We start from the raw sequence: 21,060 nt of genomic DNA, 5'->3' as shown, positions 1-21,060 counted from the left end.
CCTTAGGCTGAACCCTAAATCACACTTCCTCATTTAAATAAACAACCCCTAGGACTGGTGAGTTTCCAAATCCTCTTTCAGCTGTCACTGAGGGTTCGTGAGTAGATTGTCTCATGTACATTCTTCATCTTTCCCAAAAGACTGCTGTTTCTCTCTGTGGTTTTATGACACATTTTTCATCTGCATCTGAGAAGGGAGAATTTAATATTTGATTCTATTAGTGTTGGATTTACATTTCCTAAGCTTCTTTTTGGGGCTGCCCTGGTGGTTCAGCAGTAAAGAAGCCTCCTGCAGTGCAGAAGACCCGGGTTCAATCCCTGGGTCAGGAAGATCCCCTGGAGGGGAGCATGGCAACCCACTCCAGTATTCTTGCCTGGAGAATCCCATGGACAGGGGGCCTGGTGGGCTCCAGTCCATAGGATTGCAAAGAGTTGGACACGACTGAAGCGACTGAGCACAGCATCTTCTTTTAAAAAAAATTGTGTTTAATTTTATGAGTTGTGATGAAGCAAGAAAGCCAATACTCGGGGTTCTATAGTGAGATTATAAGAGGTACGGATGGAAATGCAAATTACATTGAATTTGTTTTTGAACACATTTGTTTCTTCACCTTTATAGATACTCTTGGAAGGGCCTGGAACTCTGAAGTTTAGTAATTTTTCCTTGGCCAAAGTGGAAGGTGAAAATTTGGAAGAGTTCTTCACCTTGGTGGCAGCAGAAGAAGGAGGAGGTGACAGCGGGGAAAATGTAGTGAAGAAAAACATGAAAAGTAGAGTGAAAGGTATGAGGGGAGCTTCAAGGCCAGAACTCCAGCGGTGGGCCACCCAAGTCATGTGTTTTGGAGAAAATGTCCACCTTTTATGTTGCCAGCCAAATGATGTATTGAAAATAAATAATAAGGACCAGGAGAAGCCTGGATTTATGGGTGGCTTTGTCTAGACCTAGGGTTTTCCATGTGGATCTAATGCCGTTTAAAGCACAGGGAACCTCTGACAAAGCCTTCTCCTTTGCTTCATCACTGACCGCTCGTTAGAATGTAAGGAAGGGGATTTTGTCTCCCTTCCTGCTGTACCTTCAGCACTTAACACCGGTGTCTGGCACACACCAGTAGCTCGGTACATATTCAGCATTGTTAAGTAGCTAATATTCTGCAAGTATGGAAGATTTTTAGGGGTGCATCCTTGGGAGGTGGTTTTGACAGTGAGATGGGGCCTAGGCTGTTAGCTTGCTGTGCTTGAGGGGAGAGTGTGAAGTCAAATTTCTTTTTTTTCCTACTTTTTTTTTTCTTTTGACCATGCCCTCTTACTCAGGTGATTATTCAAAAGCTTTATATTTCAATACATTCTCACATATGCAGATAATACCACTTTAATGGTAGAAAGTGAAGAGAAACTAAAGAGCCTCTTAATGGGGTGAAAGAGGAGAGTGAAAAAGCTGGCATAAAACGCAGCATTCAAAAAACTAAGATCATGGCATCCAGCCCCATCAATTCATGGCAAATAGAAGGGGAAAGATTGGAAGCAGGGACAGATTTTATTTTCTTGGGCTCCAGAATCATTGTGGATGATGACTGCAGCCATGGAATTAAAAGATGCTTACTTCTTGGAAGGAAAGCTATGATAAACCTAGACATCATATTAAAAAGCAGAGACATCACTTTGCCTACAAAGGTCTGTCTAGTCAAAGCTATGGTTTTTCCGGTAGTCGTGTATGGATGTGAGAGTTGGATCATAAAGAAGGCTGATGCTTTTGAACTGTAGTGCTGGAGAAGACTCTTGAGAGTCCCTTGGACAGCAAGGAGATCAAACCAGTCAATCCTAAAGGAAATCAACCCTGAATATTCATTGGAAGGACTGTTGCTGAAGCTGAAACTCTAATACTTTGGACCCTGATGTAAAGAGCCAATTTGTTGGAAAAAACCCTGATGCTGGGAAAGATTGAAGGTGAAAGGAGAAGGGGTCAGCAGAGGATGAGATGGTTAGGTAGTATCACTGACTCAGTGGACTTGAATTTGAGCAAACTCTGGGAGATTATGGAAGACAGAGGAGCCTGGTGTGCTGCAGTCTGTGGGGTTGCAGAGTCAGACACGACTTAGGGACTGACAGGACATATTCTTAGCAAGTGCTATACTTAGTCTCTCGGTCGCGTCTGCCTCTTTGCAATCCTGTGGACTGCAGCCCGCTAGGCTCCTCCGTCTATGGAGATTCTCCAGGCAGGAATACTGGGGTGGGTTGCCAAGATCTCCTCCAAGGAATCTTCCCAACCCAGGGATGGAACATTGCAGGTGAATTCTTTACCGAATGAGCCACCAGGGGAGCCCTCTTGGCAAGTGGGACCTTAAAATTAGAAAACATATAAAAGTGAGATCTGCATGAAGACTTATTCATGTGCGTGTTCTCCGATCTGTTTTCACTTCACCTCGTCTTTCCTAGGTGTATCTGTGTTGGCCACAGTACGAATGCCTAACAAAGCTGTCCTTTCCCCTTCATTTTTAGGATCTCTGATCTACACAGCTCCGGAAATTGTGAGGGGCACCGACTTCTCCATCCCTAGTGACCTCTGGTCCTTGGGCTGCCTGCTCTATGAAATGTTCTCAGGTGATTACATTCTGGTTCAGTTTAAAATCAGAGCTGGACACACATACATAATGGTTACATAGGTAGTTTGCAAAGAGTTGGCCTGTAAGAGGTGAAAAAGCTGATTTTTCTAAATTTTTCTATACACTGATTTTGGCTGACTTGCTTGGTTGTCTCAGCATATGCAGGTTTTTAGGAACTTTTGACGAGGTATTTTTCATGCCAATCATTTGGAATGGTGAAATATGCCTAACTGTTGAAAACTGATTATTAGTAGAAAATCTTGTAAAGGTACCTTTGACTATGAATTTTCAGATGTGTCCAGTGGCCCATGCAACCCTTGGAGTATGGTTATCCATAAGTGAATGTTGTATTTTTAGGATGATAAATTTTCAATTGCAGAAATATAAAAATACATAGACAGTGTGCCTGGTGTGTACTCAGCATTCAGTAATTAATTATGCTATATATATATTTTTTTCCTATAAATTATGTACTCTTGAACTGTCTGTAGTTGAGATTCATTAATAATTATTGATGTTAGCACACTGTTGGGTAATTTTGCAAGTTTTTGTTTGATTTAAGGAAAGCCTCCATTCTTCTCAGAATGTGTCTCAGAACTAATTGAAAAGATTTGTTATGAAGATCCTTTGCCACCTATTCCAAAAGGTAGGATTTCTTTTTTGTTATAAATGTAGTCAATTTACTACACGGACCAATGGTGCACTTTTATCCCAAAGTATTTCTGTTGATTCATATAACCCTTCAAATTTGTGTTTTCTAAATAGTCACAAATTGATATTTTTAGAAATGTTAGTATTCCCTTTGCCATTTTTAAAAAGATGCTGAAATGGAAAGTAGAGTACTCTTAAGTTCCCTCATTTAAAAGTACAAATTATTTTGTCCTCCTATATCAAAAGAAGTCTGGTTTAAAGATTTAAAACTCAAACTTTTATGTCATTTTGGTGTGTTCATATGTCTATACCATTTACTTGATATGTACTTATGTTCCATATAGTTAATTCTGTGTAGTATTTGAATAGGAACAAATCAAGCACTTCTCAGTCTTGTATCCTGAGAAATCAGAATGCTACCCTGATAAGCTCAACCATTTAAGCTAGATTTGGTTGCAGTGTTTTAAAAGGATTGAAAATTTAATCATACAAATTGTAATTAATGTGTCTACATTAACAGTTTTAAGGAAAGAAAAGAAAAAGAAGGTACAAACATAATAAAATGCTTTGATACATACCTCAAAAGATGTGAATCTTAAGACCCCAAAATGAATATAAGATTTTAGGAAAAATAAGGTTGTGAGTTTTAAAAGAAAAAAAAATCCTCAATAATTGAATGAAGAAATAGGAATGCCGAATATTTTCAGTATTTTAAGAATCATCCTAGGTGAAAAAAACCAAAAAATCTTGATATTTTGAAAGAGGTCTATATTTCTTAAAAAGTGTTTCTTTCTTTTTTTTTTTATTAACTTCAGTTTTTATAGAAATCAGTCATTCCTATTTCCTATAATGATGACTTCTGATTTTTTACTTGTTTGAGTACTCATAGCACTGAGTATTGTTTTCTTGTATAAGTTAAAGATGTTTATGCAGGGTAAAGAAATCTGAGAATGAAGGTTTCAAAGGTCTAGTCAGGATAACCACTGGCGGCCCAAGGGTAATTATTTCGCAGGGATCTTGTTCAGACTGTGGCCACAGTGCCTAATAGCACCATCTGTTTTGATGGCTTTGGCCATCATCTTCCGGGCCACTTCTTTTAATTATAGACTGATAATTTGACCGAGGTATGCACCTGTCCAATATAAAAAGAACACTTGGAGATGAATGGAATTTGACAGTATCATAATATTGTGATGTTTATTCTTTTCCTGTTAAAAATCTTTGAAATAAAGTGGGATTACAAGTACTGTAGTCATAGTATATCATCAAGCAAAGCTGGTTAAGTTAAGAATGTCTCAGAAAATGAAGCATAATTAATAGTTGAAGACAAGGGTGTGAGCTCATGATCATTACTGGGGTTATAAAGAGAAAGTTTAGAGGTTGGTCAGAACTTAGTTTTTGAGATACATGTTATATTGTGGTCCAGGGAGAAAGTTTTAAATTTTTGTTCCCCCCTCCATTAAATGGAGGCTTTATTGTTACTCATGTATTCAGTGTTCTCTTAAAAATAATTGATGTGCTTAAAATGCTATTATTATAATGTTGTTGCAGGGTGTGTTTTCAGTTACTTATCATTTTTCTTTCTTTTTTGGGTATTATTTTGTGTGTAGATTCTTCTTGTCCTAAAGCTTCTTCAGATTTTATTAATTTGCTTGATGGTTTGCTTCAAAAAGACCCTCAAAAAAGGTATGATGGGTAATATTTTAACATGAATGAGCAGTGGAACCTTTTTTTTTTCCTTTAGTGTACTTCTAAAATTGTACTGTTCTTATTATAGAAAGAACTGTTCAAATGATCTCTCTTTTTGTGGGAGGGAGAAATCTCAGTCTACATTGAGTGGCTTCTCTGTTTGCAGGTGTTTTTAATCAGGAGATATTTTAAAAGTCAGTTTTTCTTCTAATGTAGGACGTAGTTGCCTCATAGGTTGACTGATTTTCTTGTAACTCCCAAAATCCAAGGAGTACACTTTTTTGTTTCCATTGTGGATTTCAGCCTAAAACTGTCTTAGACTACCCAACTGTGGATGGGCTGTCAAGATAATTAATGTAATAATGACTAACAGAGCCCTATTCTCATGTGATGTGATTTATCAATATGATAGTCCTGTCATACTGGGAATGTCAGGTGACAGGTCACAGGCACAGTGTGAATTTTCTGTGTGGCAGGGATGGCAGAAAGTTAGAAATCCTTAAGATACAAGAGTGTAGGGGAGGGCAGAAGGGAGTAGGGAATGAAGGTGGGGGTCTCCCTGACCTGGAAGACAAGAGAAACTAGCTTCTGGTTCTCCCACTAGGTATCTTGAGGTTTTCGACAAATGTTTGGGGTCTCTACTTCAGGGTGTAGAATGAATAAATTGAGTATAGCGTGTAATGTATCAGCATTAAATATGAGAGAAACTACAGAAGAAAATGTTTTTACTTGAATAAATTGTAAGACACTGCTGTACTTGCAATAGAATGCTTTTAGGATAAGTGTTACTTTGGTGGATAATCTCCCAGACTTTTTGGATCAGATATAAATGTGCTTAATTTAGCTAATTTAGGACCTTATTTAGGATACATTTTTATGTATTTATATTCCATATGAAATACTTTTTTGCATAAATGGGACCACCCCATAACCTAGTTTTTTTTACTCTATATATCTGCTTGGTCATTTTATTTTTATTTTTTCACTTGGTCATTTTAAATGGCCGCTGAATGTACCTGCAGTAATGTATGATAACAACATTTAGAGTGCTTTTTTTTTTTTGAGAGTGCTTCTTGATTTAGAGTATCATATATACTGACTGCTACAGTAAATATGTTTTTGTCTCTCTTTGTTGTTGTTCACCTAAGAAGTTATCTCCTTTGAATAAGTTTCTCAAGATGGAGTTGCTGGCCAAAGACTAATTAGAACATTAAAAATATGGACACATTTGCTGATCCTAGGAACATGGGAAGGTTTATACTTCCGGAAATTTTAGAAGCTCCTTCCCTCCCATTGTTAAATACAGTGGGCTTTGTTGATCTTATACTTTTTTTTGCTACTTTGATAGATGAAAAAGAAATTCCGTTTTATTGGCAATTTTAATTGTTGGTGAATTTTAGGAGCTATTTGTATCAAAGGGATATATACTTGTGGCTGCCAATTCTTTATCGCTTGTATTTTAATTTCAACTGAAGTAGTGTGAATTTCATTTCATAAATTTTGAATAGTCAGATATAAATTACTATCTTTTTTGAATTTTAGGCTTAATCATTTTGAGTCTGAGTATACCTCAGGTATAATTGATCAGTAGTAAAACTTACTGCTTTGAAATTGAGTCTAGTTTTCAGATACGGCCTGAAGTCATCTTAATGTGGGTGATCTAATTAAATAATGTTTTGGCTCCTAAACAGAAGTGTGACTGTGTATGGTCATGAGGTTGATAATCTTGTTTATTTCTGAATGCACTTCTAAAAGTGAAGTTACAGAATTGGCAGGGCAGGAATAGAGATGCAGATATAGAGAAGAGACTTGGGACCCAGCGAGGGAAGGAGAGGTGGGATGAATTGAGAGAGTAGCACTGAAACATACACATTACCACTTGTAAAACAGAGAGCTAGTGGGAAGTGACTGTGTAACACATGGAGTTGAGTGCAGTACTCTGTGACAACCTATAGGGGTGCGTTAGGGGACAAGGGGCTTCAGGGTGGGGGGGACGTGTGTACTTATGACTGATTCAGATCGTCTGGCAGAAGCCATCACAATATTATAAAGCAATTATCCTCCAGTTAAAAATTAAGAATCAAAAAAATAGATAATAAAAAGGAATATATGAAACAAATCTGCTATGTGTAACTAGGACATGTCCTGGGAATTCTCCATGGTAATCATGTTAAAATATATTTTAAACATCTCTGTTTTATAAAGACTGACTTGGGCAGACCTGCTGCAGCATTCGTTTTGGAAGGATGCTTTTGCTAGAAATGATCAGGACTCAAGCCCCGAGGATTCCAACGTCAGGTAGTACAAGCTGATCTTTGTGTGTGGGGCATGGTTATTAAACACTTGGCCCATTACTGTGATTGCAGCCTCAATGAGGTGAATTTCTGTGCTTTTCATAATAGAAAATCAAGCATTTGTTTAATTAAGGGTTGCTTAAAGAGTTTAGTCATGGCATTTTGTGTGCTTGACTTTGCTCATTTTCTGGTGAGTTGTTTATTCTCCAGACAGGGTTTTAGTACCGTAGTCATTAGGTCTGTTCATCTGGATTCCCACCTTGGCAGCACATGGTAGGATCTCATTTCCCTCCTTGAAATTAGGTGCAGTCCTGTGACCTGCTGTGGCTGATGAAATGCGAGCAGACGTGATGTGTTATTTCTGGGTAGAAACTCAAAGAGCCAGTGTGTGATGTGCTACATTTCTTTCTCCTGATGAGGTGATCAGGAAGAAAATGTCCAGTTGGAGTTGCTTTCAGGCTGGGTGTTTAGTGATCACGATGAGCATAGCTTTCCTGCCAGCTTGTGGTGGCTGTGTGCACGAGTGAGACATAAAGCTAGGAGATTCTAAGTCACTAGTATTTGTGGATCATGTTACCACAGCATAACCTAGCTCATCCTGATTAATATATTTCATTTTTATTATTAAATCTTCTTAGCCCAGGACATTTACAAAAGTGACGGTGTTATGAAAAGAACAAGGTGAAAAGTAGATGAGGCGAAGTCCAGATAATTGACTCCTCCTCTCTCCACTTTATTCAGTGATAATGGTTGTCTGATTCTTAATTTTAATCTTGTCATTCTAGTGTACTGGATAGAGAAATCTGAATCCTATGTAAGGTCTCTCTCAAACTTTGGTTTCTGTGATCCACTGAGCATCAACTGTTTTCACACTAGGCTCTATGAAGAGTACAGAAACCTGGGCTGGGGACCTTGTCCATCAGTGTCAGCAAGTCCTGGGACACCTGACACCTCAGTATGCCATCTTCCTTTTGATCTGTGTGCCTTTTATTTCTTTTTCGTATTGGCTTTGCAAGGACTTTTTTTTTTTAGCATGCTAATGAATGAGGTAATGAAAGAGTGGGACACAACTGAGCGACTGAACTGAATGTATGAGGGGTGATGGTGTTCATTCCCATTGCCTGGTTTCTGATTTTAGAATGCATTCAGCCTTTCTGCATTAAGTGCGATGGTCTTCCCTGGTGGTGCAAGTGGTAAAGAACCTGCCTGCCAATGCAGGAGATGCAAGAGCCACGGGTTCAATTCCTGGATGAGGAAGATCCTTTGGAGAAGGAAAATGGCAACCCACTCCAGTATTCTTGGCTGGAGAATCCCCATGGATAGAGGAGCCTGGTGGGCTATAGACCTTGGGGTCGCAAGAGTTGGGTACAACAGAGCACGCGCGCACACGCACGCACACACACACACACACACGATGAGCTGGAGGGTTTTGTAACTTCCCCTTTGCAGTTGGAAACGAATGTTATTAGTAAACGTCAAATGCCTTTTTGTATCAGTAGATACGATCATGTGGTTTCTCTCCTTTAGATTCTCTTTATGGACTCTTACATAAATTGGTTTTCAAATATTGAGGCAACCTTGCCTTCCCACTGAGAACCACACTTACTAATGGTGTTTGTTTTTATGTCTTGATGGATGTGTTTGGGACCAAGTGACAGGAGGAGGATGAGAGGAAAAGTAAGAGAACAGAGAGATTTGCCTCACTTTCTTGGGATCATAGCTCTCTGGTTAGAAAAGAGGATGTTCCTCCCGCAGGATTTTAGGCGTAGGCCAGAAATGTCTGCTGCAAGATTACCTGGATGCTGGGGCAGGATGAAAGGGAATAAGAAAAACCAAAAACCAAACAAAAAACTAGGGTATTTCCCCTGCTCTGACCCTTAGGGATTCCCTTTCCTATTCCTTGGAACAGAAATAGAGGATTCTCGTGGGGCTTCTTTGAGCCCAGGGCTGGCAACACTGGAAGGGCAGAAATAAAAGGGAAGCTCATTACTGGCTCACTGATACTTCGAGTGCTGGTTTACTTCTCCTGTTGGCCTGCTGCTGTTTATTTTTCAGGGATAAATTTTATAGGCTTCTTAGTACAGTGCCTTGCACACAGTAAGTGCTCATTTTAGTTACTCAAGGGAAAATACTACCTTTCTAATTCCATAGTTTGGCCAAATGTCCTGTGCAACTTAAGTAACTTTGCCAGCCTCTTGTTTGAAACAGAAAACTGTAGAAAGCTCAGTAGTAAGCTTGATTGAGTTGAGTTTCTCTTGTTAAACAGCAGAAACATGGAATATTCTGGGTCCCAAGATGCCATGAAACTTCTGAAGAGCCCTCAAGGTGGACAGACAAAGGGGGAGAAGAGTGGGCAGCGACTCAGTCACTCCTGCAGGCTAGGTGAGCTTTCATTTGACCGTGTTCCTGCTGCTCAGGACACTGTTTCTGACAGCCCCTAATTTGTGTCATCTTTCTCCAAATCTCTGTCTACATCATACCTTGCTCATATTTTTGTTCACTTATGGATATTGTTTTACCTTCCTGCCACAGAAAATCCATCTGAGTTGCGGCCTAAGAGTACCCTTGGGGGTCCACTGAATGAGTCCATGTTTCTTCTCAGGTATGTAGAATAACAGAGTGGCGAGGAGTCTATGGGAGGTGAAAGCTACATCTTCTTAAAGCGTCTTGTCCTGGTGGCGAACCACGTTGCACAGAAATAAAGGACAGGGATAAATGCCGCATTCCCATTTCGCTCTCCTCGCAAGTTACTGTTCAGTGCTGGCCAGTGGAATGTAGACTTCCCATGGTAGTTTTAAAATTTTTAACCAAACCACCTTATCTTTTCTATTTATAAGGGTTAAAACTTCTTTATTTTGTACTTCTACTGCAAGTAAAATTGAATTTAAAATTTCAAAAGTTGGACTCCTTTATTTGCATAAAGACTTATAGGAAAGAACAGATTATGTTTTTCTTTAAATGTAGTTTTATCTGGGAGGCTTAAACTATTTGCAATCATTGAAATAATAAAATCGGAATGGTAATTAAAATGATTAGGCCAATGTATTTAAAATTTTAATAATGTGTAAATATTAAGTGTTATAGTTTATTTATAGGTTCAGCCTCATAGTTTAATTTCATGACATAGGAGTTATAATAATAAACTAAAATTTCCTGATTTATTTTACCCATATTTAAATATAAGGTATGTTAAATTTGTCTATACATCTTAGGCATTTTAAGTTCAGTTAAAAATTTGTACAATCTCTGGTAAATTTTGTGACCTAAGTAAGTACTTGTTTAATGAATGAATACAAAGGCAGGTAAGTGGAGGAGAGGTGACATTTAGAAATTTGAAGGAATTCGTCACAAAAAGACCATATGGTTTATATGGAAGAATTTCTTAAAATGCCAAAAACTGAAACTCAGAGACCCGGATGTAATGGAGTGGCCCTGGAGTATGGCATCCATTGATAAGTGTGGGAGGAATCATTAAAAACAGATGAGGATTACAACTTGTTACTAAGTAGGTACCAAAGTAATTTACCAGTTCAAACATTTTATGAAAAAAAGTTATAAACATTTTCCATGCTTTGTAGAATATCTGAGCTATTTCATTAATGTAAGTCCTGCCTAGATCAGTAGGCATTAAAAAAATAACATTTTTTAAGCCTCTAGTTAAAACAGAATACTGTATATAGCATGCCATGCCATCCATGCCCAGTTGACCAGCCTTGTCCAGCTCTTTGTGTCTGCATGAACTGTAGCCCACCGGGCTCCTCTGTCCTTAGGATTTCCCAGGCAAGAATACTGGAGCAGGTTGCCATTTCCTACTCCAGGGGATCTTCCCAACCCAGGGGTCAAACCAGGGTCTCTTATGTCTCCTGCATTGGCAGACAGATTCTTTACCACTAGTGCCACCTGGGAAGCCCCTTGAATAATGTTAACTGGCGTGCATTTTTCAGTTCTCGTCCTACTCCAAGAACCAGCACTGCAGTGGCATTAAGTCCTGGTGATGCTGTGACTCAGAATTCACCACAGAAGACTTCTCCCTTGACCAAAGTAAGCAAAGATAGAATTTTTAATTTTTTTTTATGCAAGATAACAGAGACTCACAAGAATAATTGCAAGTTAATCTGTGAACTATGTTTGTAATTGCAAGATTTACAATTAAGTCATCTTCCTTGATGATCACTGGTTTTTCTAGTAAGTACTCTTAAGAGAGAGGTGCTTCATAGGTGTTTTCTTGATAGCAGCTTTATTGAGATGTAATTGACACACCATGCAATTCACCCATTTAAAGTGTATAATTCAGAGGCTTTTAGCATACTCACAGAGTTATGCAGTCATCACCACAGTTAATCTCATCATCCCACAGAGAAGCCCTGTGTACCCATTAGCAGTCACTCCTGTCTTCTTCCAGTTTCTCTAACCTTTTGCTCTAGGCAACCACTAACCTGCTTTCTGTCTTTATAAATATGCCTGTCCTGGATATTTCCTTTAAATAGATCATACAATATGGGATCCTTTGTGCCTGTTTTTTTTTACTTAATGTAATGTTTTTTAAGATTCATCCAAGTTGTAGCATGAATCAATACTGTATTCCTTGTCATTGCCTGATAATATTCTGTTGTATATACCACATTTTATGTTTCCATTCATCAGTCTGTGGACACATGGGTGGTTTTCTTTTGGCTCTTCTGAGTGATGTTGCTGTGAACGGTTGTGTACATTTTTGTGTGGGTATGTATTCTATGCTACATCATATGGTAACTCTTTTTAACCTTTTGAAGAACTGCCAAATCGTTTCCCAAAGCAGCTGCACCATTTTACATTCTCAGCACCAGTGTGTGAGGGTTCCAGTTTTCACATACTTACCAAAACTTGTTACTGCCTGCCAGTCAGTAGATTTTAAAATTGTGCTAAAAGATACATTACAGAAAATTTACCATTTTAACCATTTTTTAGTGGGAGTTCAGTGGCGTGTTAATACAGTCACATTGTTATGTAACCGTCAGTACTGCGCATTCCCCACATTCCCCCGGACCCTGACAACCACTATTCTACTTTCTGCCTCTGTGAATTTGCCTAGTAACCTTACGTAAGTGGAATCACGCAATATTTGTCCTTTAGTATCGGGACTGTTTCACTTAGCGTAGTGTCTTCATGGTCCATCTATCTTGTAGCATGTATCAGAATTTCATTCCTTTTTCAGGCTGAAAAAGATTCCATTGTGTGTTTGTGCCAATTTATTCGTTCATCTTTTGATAGACACTTGGGTTGCTTCAACCTTTTGGCTATTGTGAACAGTACTGCAATTGTCTCTGTTATTACAGCCGCTCTAGTGGGTGTCAGATTATATCTCACTGTAGTTTTGATTTCATTTCTTTGTTGGCTAATAATACTGAGCATCTGTTTGAGTGCTTATTGGGAATTTATATCTTCTTTGGAAGAATGTCTATGTAATCCTTTTGCCCATTATTGAGTTGTAGGAATTCTTTATGTATTTTAGATACATGATTATAAACATTTTCTCCCATTCTGTGAATTGTTCTTTCCCTTTCTTGATGGAGTCCTTTGAACCACAATTGTTTTTAATTTTGATGTAGACTAAATTATCTTTTTTGTGTTTGTTGTTGCCTGTACCCTTGATGTCATAACTAAGAAACAGTTGCCAACTCTCAGGTCATGAAGGTTTGTTTCTTCATGTAGCTCTTACATGTCGGTCTGCGATCCATTTTGAGTTAATTTTTTGTATATGTCATGAGGTAAGGCGGTCCATCCAACTTCATTGGTTTACGTGTGGATATCCAGTTGCCTCAGCACCATTTGTTTAGAAGGCTCTTCCTTCTCCGTTTAAATGTCTTAGAATTCTTGTTGGATATTGTGCTTAGTCACTCAGTCATATCCGACTCTTTCCAACCCCATGGACTGCAGCCCACCATGCTCCTCTGTCCATGGAATTCTCCAGGCCAGAATACTGGAGTGGGTAGCCATTCCCTTCTCTAGGGCAACTTCCTGACCTGGGAATAGAACCAGGATCTCATGAATTGCAGGCAGATTCTTTACCAGCTGAGCTACCAGGAAAGCCCAAGAATACTGGAGTGGGTAGCCTATCCCTTCTCCAGGGGGCCTTCCTGACCCAGGAATTGAACCGGAGTCTCCTGCATTGCAGGAGGATTCTTTACCAGCTGATCTATCAAGGGAGCCCTGTTGAATGTTAATTAACTTAAATCAAAGGTTTATTTCTGCACTCTTAGTTCTATTCCACTGACTGATTCTTTCCTCATGCTAGTAGCACAGTGTCTTGGGCACTGTGACTTTTTAGTAAGTTGTGAAATTAGGAAGTATGATTCTTGACTTTGTTCTTTTTCAAGTTTTTTTTTTTTTTCTTGGTCTATTCTGGGTCTCTTAAATTTCCATTGGAATTTTAGGATCAGTTCAACAGGTTTTGAAAAGAAGCCATCTGGGATTGTGAGAACAATTATGTTGAATATCTAGGTCACTTTGGGGAGTATTGCCATGTTAGCGGAGAAGGCAATGGCACCCCACTCCAGTACTCTGGCCTGGAAAACCCCATGGACGGAGGAGCCTGGTAGGCTGCAGTCCATGGGGTCTCGAAGAGTCGGACATGACTGAGCGACTTTACTTTCACTTTTCCCTTTCATGCACTGGAGAAGGAAATGGCAACCCACTCCAGTGGTCTTGCCTGGAGAATCCCAGGGACGGCAGAGCCTGGTGGGCTGCTGTCTATGGGGTCACACAGAGTTGGACACGACTGAAGCGACTTAGCAGCAGCAGCAGCCATGTTAGCAGTATAGTTTGCCTCCACGGACATGGGATCTCTTTCTACTTATTTAGGCCTTCTTTAGTTTCTTTCAATCATAGTTGTTTTGAATGCAGAAATATTTTGAATTAAATATTTTTCCATGTTATCTTTTATTGTACTTTTTGCTTGGTAGATATAATCGCTTTTAATTTTTACCGTAATTTTTATGTAATGTGAAATGCATTTGAACCATGTGAAACTTAATTTTGCATTGAAATGAAATGGTAAAAGGTTATAATAAAATCTCCCTGTGCTAATACATGTTTTGTTAAATGGGAGATATGGAATCAGTGTAAAAGTAAAAAGATGCATTCTGAAATGCAATAAATGTTGAATTTCTTTTGTCAGATGTTTATTGTAGAGGAGTGTTTGTAATCATCTTATTGAGAATATTCAAGCACTAATTACAGAATTACTAGTTGGTGATGGACAGGGAGGCCTGGCATGCTGTGATTCATGGGGTTGCAAAGAGTCGGACATGACTGAGCGACTGAACTGATAAGGGAGCTTAGATTTTATAATTCTTTAAATGATCCCTGATGCTTTTTATTCAATTCCAAAAATTGTAGAAAACTTGGCAAATGTAGAAGAGGACAAAGAGAATAAAAAACTGCTTGTAATTTAATTACTACCTAGAGTAACCACTGGTTACATTTTGATATAACTACTTTTTGTTCTATACATGTCTATTCATTTTTAAACAAAGGAACATAATTTTATAAATATTTTTTTCATTTAATAAGTAAGACCTCATTGTACCTTTTGATTAATTTATTCCTGAGCATTTAATTTAACAGTTTATTTTTTCTACTGTCATTGATATATGGTATTTTTATAACCTGTTTTTGTGCATACATTCACTGTGTATGTATGAAATTAATTTTTAGATACATAGTTTTCTAATTGATCTACTTTACTAATTCTTAGATCCTTTTAAAAGTTTTTCAGTTGATTTCATCTTGGCTTTTCTTTTGAGTTTTTCTGTTTTGAAAGTCTGTGTTCTTAAATTTTTTTTGAGCATTTTTTACAAAAGTTCCTCCTAATTCTTCATGAGTCTCTAATATTCTGTCTTCTAAGTTGCAAAGTGGTGGTTGTGGTTTCCAGGAACTTTATTAGCTAATTATTCTGTCCTTTACCTTAGTTTTGAATAGTTTATTTTTCTACTTATTTTTCACTCTACTGATTTGATTTTCTGGTTATCAATTTGTTGGTCAGAGTTTCAGTGGATGTTCTTAATGCATAAATCCAATTTCTTTTTTCTGATGTGAAACACTTAAGGCAATAGCACTAGGAATAAAAATTGAATTTAAGAAGAGCACAAAGAAGCATCTTGAATAACTGAAAGGGAACATCTAGTTATTCGTTTTCATTACATATCAATTCTACTTTGGTATTTATAAAGATATAGGCGTTTAATACCTACTTCAGCCTGGAATTTTTTTATACTGTAATTTAAGCTTTATATTGACTATTTGGTAAAGCAGAAATAGATTAATTTTTGGTAGACGAAAGATAAAAAAACATGCTGATGATTGTAAGATCAGTTTGCCTCTTCATAGTTGAGCACATCAGACTATAGAAGATCTGTTTCGTAGCTCTAACCAACCTTTGTGGTGAACACAAGCAAGTCAGCTACTTTTTCTGAGCTTTGTTTTTTTCACCTGTAAAAACAGGAATAATAATACAGTAGATATAGGGTTTTCATGAAGATCAGATGAGACTGTCTGTGGAAGTGTTTTGAGGAGCAGTGCAGGTCCATCGATACAGGTGACCTTTTTCAGTGGCGTCTGCTTAGCATGTTACTGACTCCGCCTCTTAAAGCTCTTCACTCGTCACAGGGACACAGGCTTCCCAGGTGGCGCTAGTGGGAGAGAATCCGCCTGCCGGTGCAGGGGCTGCAAGAGAGGAGCGTTCAGTCCTTGGGATGGGAAGATTGCTTGGAGGGGAGGGCACAGCAGCCCACTCCAGTGTTCTTGTCTGGGAAATCCCACGGACAGAAGAACCTGGCCGGCTGCAGTGCATAGGGTTGCAAAGAGTCGGACACGACTGAAGCGACTGAGCACACCCACTCACAGAAGCGGTCTCATTCTTGTTACTGTTCCAGACTGCAAGTGGCCACATGAGTCAGCAGGAGCTGGAGTCCCGGATGAGAGAGCTTATCTACACAGACTCAGATCTCGTCATCACCCCAATCATTGACAACCCGAAGGTGCGGAAAGACCCCAAAGACACCCTACCACCCTGGGGCTGGAATCTGGGTGACGTTTTCATTCCCCAGTCTTACCTTCTCCCCTGATTCTTGTGGTTGTTGCTTTTCTCTCTTTCTTGCCACTTGCCCGTACTTACTTAGGTGAGTGACTGCAGACGTTCTCCCTGATGGTGTGTGGTGAAGGCACGTGTCAATGAGCAGCGCTCCCCAGGCTGGGGTGGGGGGCTGATCACGGAGAGACCATAGCTCTCATAGGCGGTTAGGATTGCAGGGCAGGTGGTGGTGAGAGATGGAGAGCTTGTATGCAGCTTCTCTTAGTGTTAATATTGTTCAGGAACATAGCATGGTTAGTAGAGCTAGGGGACTGGCGTTGGTACAGTGCTAGTAACCGCTGAACTTACTCGAATTTTATCACTTGTACCACCGGAGTCCCTTTTCTGTGCCAGGATCCCACGTTACAGTTGGTTCTTTTGCCTCCAATCGGTCCTTGTACTCCATGGTCTTGTGGTAATTTCTTACTCTTTCCTTGTCTCTTATGATCTTGGGCTTCTCTGGTGGCTGAGACGGTAAAGCGTGTGCCTGCAGTGTGGGAGATCTGGGTTCGATCCCTGGGTCAGGAAGATCCCCTGGAGAAGGAAGTGGCAACCCACTCCAGTACCCTTGCCTGGAAAATTCCATGGATGGAGGAGCCTGGTGGACTACAGTCCGTGGGGCCTCAAAGAGTCTTATATGACCGAGCGACTTCACTTATGATCTTGATACTTTGAAGAGTACAGTACTGGGTAGGTATTTTGTAGAATGTCCCTCAGCTTGGGTTTGCCTAAGCATTTCTCATGATTAGAAATGACGTTATGCATTTTTTGGTTAGAATACTACCAGGAAAAGTTTTAAAAAATGCTCCTTAGGGAGTTTTTGGAAAAGTTAGACATAGAAATGAGGGTTGAATTTTTAAATTAAAAGTGTCACAGTTACATCCCCCAGGTAACCCAAACTCATGGATCCAACTGCTACATGTAGTCTTCATTTTGCTTGAGAAAACTATATGGTCTTCTGTTCAAGACCTCAGCCCACCTTCCAGCTATTCCGTAAATCCTGACCGCATCAAACCTAAAGTCCTTATTGATCCTCTAGTTTCTTAGAAACATTTCTCTGAAGTCTGTAATTGTGCATTCTAATATAAATATTTCATGTTTTTTCTGTTGTTTGACAGATGCTTGTCTTATCTTTCCAACCAGAGTGTCAGCTCTCTGGCAGTTGGATCACGTCTTCTATGTGTTTCTCTCCCCCTTCGCACTTAGCACAGTGCTTTGCCTTGACAGGTAGTCAATAAATATTTATTGAATAACTAAATTTCTAACCTAGAAGTAAATTAGCTTAAGAGTAAGCCAAGATAGGGTGACTGACGCTTTTCCATGAAGTTTTATTTTATTGCAGACATCAATTGAAATGATTTTATTTTATGCCTTATCACTTGTATTTGTGTATTAATCTGAAAGGGCTCTGTTGAATGCTTGTTCTTTTTGCTGTTGCATTTTACGTTATTTTTCTCTGTCCTCATTGATTTGTAATGGCGTCACTGACTTGATGGACATGAGTGTGAGTAAGCTCCGGGAGTTGGTGATGGACAGGGAAGCCTGGCATGCTGCAGTCCATGGGGTCACAAAAGGTTGGACATGACTGAGCGACTGAATGGAACTGAATAGGAGATACATCAGGAGACAGATACCCATCTCAAAAGGTTTTTTTTTTTTAACCACAGATAATGAAACAACCACCAATTAAATATGATCCAAAAATATTGCATCTACCAGCACATTCAGGTAGGATCCTAAAGGGCTTATCAAACACGTAAATTCATGGCAGACAGATACAGATACAAATATAAAATTTAATTGTAAATGGAATATTTCATTTATGAATGGCTAAATTGTTATTTTCCTGCCAGCTGGCTATTTTCTTGAGGCATTGTTGTATAAACCACCTATAATCCTCTTGTGTTAGCGTTTGCCTTACTCAGCTGGGTCCAGGCTGCCATGTACTCTTCTGGGCAGGAAAGTTTCTGTGAAGCTGGGTGGGTTTTCCTGTTGTGTGTGTGGGCCCTTCTCCCACCCTGGACCTTAAAAGCCAGTTGAATTTCCAACATTAATCGTGCTGTTGTGGGTACAGAGAGTTAGAAACCGTAAAGGAGGAATCGAGATTTCTACGTGAGGGAGTGGGGCAGTTGTAATTGGAATCAGATGGCTCATTTTTGTAGGGATGATGTAGACCTGGAGAGACTTGAAGGGTGATTGTTTCTCTTCTTTTTTCCTAATGGACAGTCTTATTTAGGGTGAGTGTAAGAATTTTTTTAATACCTTGAATTTTGATGTATTTTGTTTGATAAATTATATTTTAAACTAGACCTGGAAAGATTCTTCATCATAGCTGGAGTAGAATCTAAAAATTGAAATCAAAGTAAATGTAAAATAAATTATGTTCACGTTTTAAGCATTCCAAGTAGAAGCACAATTTATGAAAACTAAGACGGGTTTATCTCGAAATATTCCTTCCCTTTTCCACTTTAGTTTGAATTATTGTAAGAAATTATTGTTAAAGCTTATTTTGTTTAAATATAGAGATTAGGTGAAATTACATTAATTTTAGCTGGCGTTTCATTTCCCAGTTTTTGCCTTTTGTTTGTAGGCTTTTGGAGGTGGCACTCCCAGATGGTTTCAGCTCTGTATTAACCTAGTTACATTTACTAGTCATTTCACTGAAACTTCATAACAACTATAGAAATTTTGGCTTTTCCAATATTTTAAGACTAGGTTGCTTTATTTATGTAAAGGCCATCTTGTTTTTTTCATAGTACAGTTTTATTTAACTTTGCATTTTGTTATGCTCTTGGTTGCAAGAAAATTCTACTAAATTTAGGCATCTGCCTTGTTTTTTGAAGCCTAGTTTTCCGTTGACATAGTTTAAAACATCTCCATGGGTAGAAAAATAGAAGACTATAGAAGAGTAACTAAAAGTAGGGACATCTTTAGAGTGTTTCTGGTTTTGATAGTGTAAAGTTAGGATTTTCTTTGCCCTCACGTTAGCTATTGAGATTCTGTGTTCTACTTTCTCTTGCAACATTTTTGGCAAGCTTTTTTCACATAATCCCCACTTTTACTATTTTCTTTCTTCTGCAGTGGATCAATTAGTATTTCTAGAAGACCAGGATTGGAATGATTTTCTGCAACAAGTGTGCTCGCAGATTGACTCCACTGAGAAGAGCACGGGGGCCTCGCGAGCCAAGCTGAATCTCCTCTGCTACCTGTGCGTGGCAGCTGGGCACAGGCAGGTGGCCACCAGGCTCCTCCACTGCCCCCTGGTGGGTTTCTAAATATTGGGAAGCAAATACTCTTTTCATGTCCTTGCTGCCTGCCTTCTGCACTTAACTTTTTTATTTCTATAGAGAGAAAAACAAGCATTAAAATACTAACTCAATTTAAGTAAAGTGAAAAAAGTGATTTATCAAGATGACAGGTTTGCCAGTGTTGTCCTCTGTTTAACGCTTAGATCTAAAAGCATTTGAATCGACATTGACTTTGAAGAGCTGCTTTGGTAACACTCCGCTTGCATTTTACGTTAACTTGTAGTAATTGTAAGATTTATTTCATCAGTGAAATAAGAGAGCGATGTTTTCATCAGCTGCTGGAGTGAGCTGCCCATGTGGAATAGGGGCTCTTTTCCTGGGTCTTCCTGGCGAACTCCAAGGTTTCCGATGTGACACTGAATGGGGAGTTGAGTCTCGAAGCCTTTTTCCCTCTTCCTCTGATAATGTTATTTCTTGGGCTCTCTTGGCTCATCAATGAAACCACGGGAATTTGGCAGAGCTTTTGAAGTCATCCTCAGAAAGGAGTTAGAGTGTTCTGGTGCATTTTCCTTTCTGGGCCTTCACTGGGGAACTACCTTGAAAAAATTTAAGTTTATTTTCTTGCAGAGTCGTGTTACAGTTCCTTATTTGGTATTTATGTTTGTGGGGTAAGGGGCAGTGGCATGTTTAGAGAATAGAATTGAGTTGGAGAAACTGGACGTACTTGTTTCTTAGTTTTTATCCAGTATATTCAGGGCTTTTGCATCTTTGTAAATAATTACTTCCCTGGTGTGGAATTTGCACTTCATTTGTATATAGGTTTGATTTGTTAACTTAGTGGTCAATTGCTGTCTCATTTCATGATTGAAATACATTTTAATTTTTATATTCTAGTTCCAGTTGCTAATCCAGCATTTGCGAATAGCACCAAACTGGGATATGTAAGTAACATTTATATTTTAATAAATTATTCTTATTTTATTAAGTAAAGTATTAAGTAGTTAAAACATACATGTTTATTAAAACATGTTTATTAAAATACTTATTACAAAATACTACAAAATATTCTAAAGTAATGATAACTCTGAATCATAGTCCTTTCTGTACCATTCCAACTGTTAAGTTTAAAAATGAAAGTGAAATTGAAAGTCGTTCGGTCGTGTCTGACTCTTTGGGACCCCATGGACTATGCAGTCCATGGAATTCTCCAGGCCAGAATTTTGGAGTGGGTAGCCTTTCTCTTCTCCAGGGGATCTTCCAAACCCAGGTCTCCTGCATTACAGGCGGATGCTTTACCAGCTGAGCCACAAGGGAAACCCAAGAATACTGGAGTGGGTAGCCTCCCCCTTCTCCAGTGGATCTTCCCTGACTCAGGGATCGAACCAGGGTTTCCTGCATTGTAGGCAGATTCTTTACCAACTGAGCTATCCTTATCCTAATATTATAAATACAATTGTAAGGTTTTATAAA

General features: G+C 38.9%; 1 protein-coding gene across 40 annotated transcripts in view; it reads left to right on the top strand.

Annotated features, from left to right (window-relative positions):
- Positions 1–21,060, top strand: part of ULK4 (unc-51 like kinase 4) — a 477,098-nt gene that overhangs the window by 12,484 nt on the left and 443,554 nt on the right. For 31 of the 40 annotated variants that reach the window (XR_014064646.1, XM_081527572.1, XM_081527573.1 and 28 more), the window contains 12 exons: positions 619–781; positions 2,496–2,597; positions 3,162–3,245; positions 4,861–4,936; positions 7,145–7,237; positions 9,500–9,615; positions 9,766–9,835; positions 11,178–11,274; positions 16,146–16,250; positions 18,010–18,070; positions 19,424–19,605; positions 20,485–20,531. Coding sequence is in view for 39 of the 40 variants with exons in the window: in XM_081527564.1 (XP_081383690.1) it covers positions 619–781; positions 2,496–2,597; positions 3,162–3,245; positions 4,861–4,936; positions 7,145–7,237; positions 9,500–9,615; positions 9,766–9,835; positions 11,178–11,274; positions 16,146–16,250; positions 18,010–18,070; positions 19,424–19,605; positions 20,485–20,531 (1,196 nt within the window). In the remaining variant the exon portion in view is untranslated. The remainder of the gene's footprint in view (positions 1–618; positions 782–2,495; positions 2,598–3,161; positions 3,246–4,860; positions 4,937–7,144; positions 7,238–9,499; positions 9,616–9,765; positions 9,836–11,177; positions 11,275–16,145; positions 16,251–18,009; positions 18,071–19,423; positions 19,606–20,484; positions 20,532–21,060) is intronic. The other 9 variants (XM_081527570.1, XM_081527567.1, XM_081527561.1 and 6 more) reach the window with 1 other exon arrangement.

Source organism: Giraffa tippelskirchi, chromosome 9 (assembly GCF_054371585.1).
Source record: "Giraffa tippelskirchi isolate mGirTip1 chromosome 9, T2T-mGirTip1v1.2.pri, whole genome shotgun sequence".
In the NCBI taxonomy this organism is placed as follows: Eukaryota; Metazoa; Chordata; class Mammalia; order Artiodactyla; family Giraffidae; genus Giraffa; species Giraffa tippelskirchi.
Note: the sequence above shows the minus strand (reverse complement) of the source record. Positions and strands in the feature narration are given on the sequence as shown.